We start from the raw sequence: 7,286 nt of genomic DNA on the forward strand, positions 1-7,286 counted from the left end.
ATGGAAAACTCAGATTCCGGTGATGAAGGAGATGAAGCTTCGGCCCAACGCAAATGTCAGAGGGACCGACTGCATCGAGAAGAAGATTTCTACCGATTTGTAAATAAACTGAGGGAAGAAGATTACAAACTTATGAGGAATAACAATTTGCTAGGCATCCCAGGTGAAAGTACAGAAGAAGAGTTGCTAAGAAGACTTCAACTAATTAAAGAAAATCTACCACAAAAATCAGACGAAAATAAAGGTATATTTCACTTTGGGTGGGTGGGTGGGTGGGGAGTAGGTTGGGATGAATACGGAACTTCGTAATAGAAAATGTCGGCCAACGGTTATATGGAAGGGGCATAAATTAATTTGGTAAGTAACTTCTCATTAAAAAAGAACTGGCATTCACTTGATTTTGGGGGAGAATGTCAAGGTATTTTTTTTCCTGGGTCACATTTGGGTTGTTTTAATTGGGAAACAATGAGAAGTAGCTTGTTCGTGTTTTTCCTGGCTTTCTACCTCATTGAAAATTCCTCAGACTTCCTAAATTTTTTTTTTCTACATAGACATGTGAAAAAGCAAAAAGAAATATTTTATATACTAATCAAGTGGATCTCAACTGGGAGCCATTTTGCTCTCCCTCACCCCAGGGGATACTTGGCAATGTCTAGAGATATTTTTGGTTGTCACACACAAGGCATGGGCATTACTACCATCTAGTTGGCAGAGGGGTGGGGTGCTGTTGAATATCCCACAATGCAGAGGATAGCTTCCCCAAACAAAGAATTGTCCAGCACCAAAATGTCAGTAGTGCAAAGGCTGAGAAACCTTGTTCTAATCTCAGGTCTGGTGCCTTCTCTCCCAATGTGAAGTAGAGAATTTTACTATATAATGAAAAATAAACTATAATACTTTGGTTCCTGAATATGGTTTTATATGTACCATACTAAGTTCAATTTATTCATTTGCTCTGACCTTCAATTTAATGTCAATTCAAAATCTTGGTAACATTAATACATATTCAATATTCAAATACTTTTAAACCTATAAAACTTGCTTATAGTTGGCAATAAGCTTCTATTTTAAAACAATTTTATATATCATCAAAAGCCCTTAAATTAAGAGCCTGTAAGTAGTAATGATGGAGACTAATGAGAAATAGACAATAATGTAAACTGAACTAAAATATTAGCACCCTACCTTAACTGGTGTTTACCTTGTTTAACTACATAAGTGTTGTGACAGTGGGCTAAAAAAATGTTGTCTCTTGACATTCCCCCTACAGTAGTACACAGGGCTGCGTATATGAAATTCTGAAAAACAAACTTCTTCCAGATTCCCTTTTTAAAAACTCTCTAAATTTAGCTAGGATTAACTCATTATTTTCACATGGAATTGAAATTTTTAAATCTAGGCATTATAGTTTACAAAATCTTACATCTGTGAAATCGCTTTAAAACATCAGAGTATTTAAGTTGTCATTTTTGTTTGCTTTTGAAACAAAGTTTCAGAGTACTGTTTTATGATGGTTTTAATTTTGGTAGTTCCTTTATGACCCCCCCTTTTTTTAACAGGTGGAAGAGATTCTTCAGATGATGTGTCTAGTCGTGACTCTATAATAGACTGGCTTAATTCTTTCGAAGAAACTGAAAATGTGACAAGTGATCAAATAGAAAACCAATCTTGGAGAGAAGTAGTAAGTCAAATTAATCCAAACAGTGATGATTTCAGATTCAGTTCAGACATAAATTTTAACCTTAATAATGACAGCCTAAATCCAGAGAATGAATATGTAGCATCTGAAAGATTTTCCAGAAGAGAAAACATGGAAGACATCCAGAGGCAAGTAGAAAATCCACAATTTGAATCAATATTTACAAGACCATCTAGATCAGAGCAAAGTGCAACTGAAGCATTAATGGAAGCCTCATCCACCAGAGGTCAGAGAAGAACAAGAAGTAAGAGCCCAGACTATAGGAGAACCAGAGCAAGAATTGAAAGCAGGTCACCTCCAAATTCACTGAGGGAAATTTTCCGAAGATATCATCATAGTGAGTCATCTCAGGCTTTAGAGCAGCCTCTGGTAAATGAGACTGAGATATATGCTAGCACTGAACACCAAGAAACACTGAGAAAGCAAATAACTGGACTTGAGTTACAAAATAGGGGTCTTAATGAAACTTCTAGAACAAGGCATACCATTCAGGAAGAATGCTCTCCAGACACAACCAGCAGTGGTGAAGCTTGGAGATTTAGAGAGATAAATCCAACTATACCCTTCAATCTTGAAGCAGGACGAGTTCATCCTGAAGCATATTCTCAGAGAGAGAGCATAGCTAGTAGAACTCAGTTAACATCTGAGACACCAAACACTACTGTCACTTTAGAAAGTGAACAAGGAGGATCAAGCCTTATGTTTTCACATTCTGTGCAGGCAGACATGAAAACTCATGTCAATACCATCAGAAATCCCATTGGTGGAATTTTAAATACTAGCTTAAATGATAAAACATATGTTCCAATTCAGAGCCTGTTAGGTCAAACAATGACAGGATTTAGTGATTCAAGTAACCTTATGGACAGTGACAGTAATTTAGAGCCTAGTGTCTCAACTCCAAGTCAAAACATAGAGAGGACAGAGTCATCAAATGGAACAAATGGTTCTAATGGTGGTAGTAGTACAAGATCTGGTTCCAATTCAAATGCTAGCTATGATCCCCATTCGAGTTCCACACTGATTTTTAGTTCAAGCTCCAATGACATGTCTAGTTATAGTTCTAGTCCTATATCCAGTTCCAGCTCAAGTGATGAAAATTCAGAAATCAGCTCACTGATGTTTGAAGGCAGTGAGGCAAGAAGTTTATCATCAGGCTTATCAGAGACCAGGCAAGAGAGTAGACAGATGACCCCAATAATATTTGATGAAAGTGACTCTTGGCCCTCCCTTGATCTGGACCAGTTTTTCCTCTTAAATGATGATTATCTATACCAAGCTACAGGACTCACCAAAGAACAGATTGACAACTTGGCTGTAAGATCTTTTAGCAAATATGATGTATTAAAAGCCTGTAGCATTTGCATCACAGAATACACAGAAGGCAACAAGATTCGCATCCTACCTTGCTCCCATGAATTTCACATTCACTGCATTGATCGCTGGCTGGCTGAGAATTCCACCTGTCCTATTTGTCGTGGGGAAATAGTGGACTCCAGAGAGAGAGAAAATTCTAATTGACATCTGAATTCTCATCTATATGAAGTGTTTTAGGGATGGACAAATAAGTCACCTTTCTCATGTCCACTTTTAGAGTTATTTATGTTTAATATAACAATTTAATTTAATTTAATTCTGAATCTATATGTTACAATCTGAACTAAATCATTGGTTCTGGAAGGAATTATTGGACCTTCCCCAGTTTCTGTTCCATAATAAAAGGAAATATTATAAAGTTAAACAATATCCAATTTGACAATAAAAATTAATTTTACACCATAGCAATTCATTGAATTTCTATAGAAATTTAGCATGTACACTGGGTTGGGATGTTTCTGATTCCATGAGAGAAAAATCTTAATATGATGTAATCAATCCAGAGAGATCCTAATAGTAATTATCTAGTTATGTAAATTCCAGACATCTCTTATTTGTGCATGCAAATAAAAAGGAACCCAACCAAATAACTAAGAAGTGATTTAAGACTGTATTAGAGTCACTCACATAAGGAAGTCATGTTACATTCAGAGAATGCTATAAAGCTTTGAAAATCTTCTCTATCTCTCTCTCAAGCAGTTTATTCCACTGTCCCTAGTATTACCTTAAAGTTTCCCTTATTCCCTAGTATCAATGTATCAGTTAGGGTCCTCGTCAAAAATTGATGGAACACTTGAAAAGAGTAATGGAATAGCACTTAATGAAGAGACTAAACCGTGTAAAGAATGAAGAGAAACCAAGAGATGATGAAGTACCCTATGGCCAGAAACACTGAGAAGCCAGTATTATAATCACTAGGCATAAAGGGACATAAAGAACCAGTAGTTCCTGCAACCTAGAATGTCTTATAGTTGTAATACAAGTCCACTCAACAAGAGCTGTAATCTTATACAGTGGCAACCACTGACAATCTACAGTGTGCAGGGCGGGGCTGGGGAGAGGGGGGGAATCATGGAAATAAATACCCTTACCTTTCTTTCCTCCTGACACCCAATCTCTTGTCAGTAGTTCACATTAGCCAAACCAAACTTGATGACACAGAAAGACTGGTTGATGAACCCGATAGAGTGGAATCACAGAGCAGGGTTGAGGATAGCAAGTAGGCCTGAAAAGCAAATCAAAAACCATCTATCACAATCAGCATTCTGAACTCTTCAAATCCAGTCTGTCAATGCTTTCTTGTCCCTTCCCCTTGCTCTCTATGCCACTCTATGACTCAGCTCTTTAACAACCCTCTATATTTTCCTTTCATCTACTCAGATCTTGTATATTAGCGAGAACAAATACATTTTGTCTTTATAAGTGATAAGATGACAAATATTTGTAACTTAATCACCTTTCTCTTAAACATATCACCCTTTGGTTTGCTGTGATTGTAAACAACGAAGGAAAAGGGCAGTTATAGGCATTTATTTAATTTTTGCTTAAGTATATTTAAGTTTAAATTTAATTTTATATGTAAGTTTAGTTCACAAATTATTTTTTAAAACAGATTCTTATTTCTTACAAAGAGTTTTATGGTTTATATATGACTCAGTCATTGTGTGAATGATCCAAAGTACCCAACTGCTGATTAGAGCCTCTCAAGTTGCAGTATGAAAGCCTTTAAAGCTAAAACCTGAGTTCAAAAACATACCTATATAGTTCAATTCTAATTGTCCCTAGTGAAACTATCACCCAAAATCATGACTATCTAAAATCTAAAATTAGACCACGCTTTCTTCCAATCTAAACACAGTGAAGGATTTTTATGCTAATTCAGCCTGAAGACATTTTTTTGGTATATTAGCCAGTCCAGCAAGTTTTCCTTAAAATTTTCAATCCTAGTTTAGGTGACAGTACACTGTATTATAACCTAAGGCAATAATCATAAGTTGTGTGCAATTGCAACCTCTACAAATGTAAACAGTGTTAAGTATGAACCTTCTCTAAAAATTTTAAGTTAGAAACATCACTGACCTTTATTTTCTATGTGAATTGCTGGCAGCCACAGTATTTGCACATAACTATAAAATATAAATGGGGAGTGGTGGTGAAGTTTTTTAATACATCGTTGAGCCAGCATATCTTTCATACAGAAGATATTTTCATGGCTAGAAATAAAAGCTTATACCAAACCCCTGACATTCACATTAAATTCTGAAAATTGTTTATCATTTTTATGAAGTATTTCTGATACCAGATATACTTCATTTAAAGTGAGTAGAATAATTATAATAGTACTTGGCTTTCATACTATCCTAAGAGGTTCCAACCTTTCAAAGGGTGATAATTAATGCTTCAGTACATTCACATACACCTTCTGTGGCAGAATTCTAAGATGACACCCAGTGATCCTTGTAGTACCCCTCCATGAGTATGAAACCTCTGAGTGTGATGGAATATCATTCCCAATATTAGATTATGATATATGGCACAGATAATTGGGAGATTATGCAGAGTGAGCCTGACCTAACCAGGTAAGCAATTAAAAGGCACAGAGAGGATTTCTAATCCAGATAAGATGGCTTATATTCCTCTCTCCCTGCTCTCCCTTTATATGTACAACTATATATCCTGAAAATAATATAAGACAACCTAAGGAGAGCTATAAAGTTTGAAAGAAGAAGGTGGACTGGCTGAAAACTTAGAATAGAGGAGTACCTTCAAGCAGGGCACTTTATGACCCTCTACCAACAAAAAAGGTAACCCAGGCCCAGCATTTCTTAACTTCCAACTTAGTAAAAGGAAGTGACTCAAATAGGCTCTACATCACATCAAATGTGAATCCCACAAATACCAGGTGAGCCCTGCAGAAGCTGCAAGTAGGAACGATTGAGAGCCCTGCTGACAATAAATAGCCAGGGAAAGTACTGTCCTTCCCTGCTGGACCTGAGATTCCCCTTCACCACCTAGACATATCAGTGGCCAACGGTATCAGCAAAAGTGATTTCCCCACCAAAAGTTCACACCTGGAAAATGTTCTTCAACTCAAGATGGGCCTGAAGCTTCTCTCCCCTACCCAAAAACATCTGGCAACATGCTAGTACCAGCAACAGGGATCACTCCACAGAAAGCTCTGAACCTGGTAAGAACCCTTTATCCTTTAGAGTCAAAGGAGACCATGTCACAAGTGCCTGGGCCAGAAAGCACTCTTCATCGAGTGGTTCAGATTCCCTTCACCCACCAGAAGCACCAAGTGCCCTATCCTGGGGAAGCTTCTTTTGATGCCTTAAGCAGCATAAGCAGAGACCAGAGGTAATCCCACCTTCACAAGATAAACTAAAAGAGTATGACAAAGGTTCTGAAAATTAGACTGTCATGGAACCGCAGTCCACAAAAGTAGAGAAGGAACTGCGCGTCAAACCTATAAAAAGCAAATGTCTCCTAAAATTTAAAACACTTTAAATAGGGACCAAAGTATCCTAACATAAGAGCCAAAGAGTCCTATAGACAATAAAATATCATTATTCATACCAAAAACCAGACATGTGACAACTCAAATAAGAAATGACAAATGATGGCCAAGCCAAAATGAATCAGATGTTAGAGTTACCTGACAAGAGGTTTAATGCTGATTTCAGGCCTTTAAGACCCTAAATATAGAACCCAGTCACCACATGCCAGTAGACCAACATACAGAACTGTGAACTAATAAAGGGATGATTATACTTTATTTATTTATTTACTTTTGTCTTTTTGCCTTTTCTAGGGCTGCTTCCCACAGCATATGGAGATTCCCAGGCTAGGAGTCAAATCAGAGCTGTAGCCACCGGCCTACACCACAGCCACAGCAATGCCAGATCCGAGCCGCATCTGCAACCTACACCACAGCTCACGGCAATGCCGGATCCTTAACCCACTGAGGAAGGCCAGGGATCGAACCCGCAACCTCATTGTTCCTAGTCGGATTCGTTAACCACTGCGCCATGATGGGAACTCCGATGATTATACTTTTTATAAATCTGTACTAATTAATAGTATATTATACTGTTATACATTTGTACTAATTTCTTATGCAGCAACAGAAAACTAATACAACTTCTCATCTAGGATCCATTCTGTGCCCAGAAAATAATTATAATGAGTCCTAGACTAGTAAATGTCTTAA

General features: G+C 37.3%; 1 protein-coding gene across 1 annotated transcript; it reads left to right on the plus strand.

Annotated features, from left to right (window-relative positions):
- LOC125117987 (E3 ubiquitin-protein ligase RLIM-like) lies at positions 1-3,220 on the plus strand. The gene is made up of 2 exons (XM_047764169.1): positions 1-244; positions 1,560-3,220. The coding sequence occupies exons 1-2, from the start codon at positions 1-3 to the stop codon at positions 3,218-3,220; spliced, it is 1,905 nt and encodes a 634-aa protein (XP_047620125.1).
- Positions 3,221-7,286: the final 4,066 nt, after the last annotated feature.

The sequence above is a fragment of the Phacochoerus africanus genome, chromosome X (assembly GCF_016906955.1).
Source record: "Phacochoerus africanus isolate WHEZ1 chromosome X, ROS_Pafr_v1, whole genome shotgun sequence".
Lineage (NCBI taxonomy): Eukaryota > Metazoa > Chordata > Mammalia > Artiodactyla > Suidae > Phacochoerus > Phacochoerus africanus.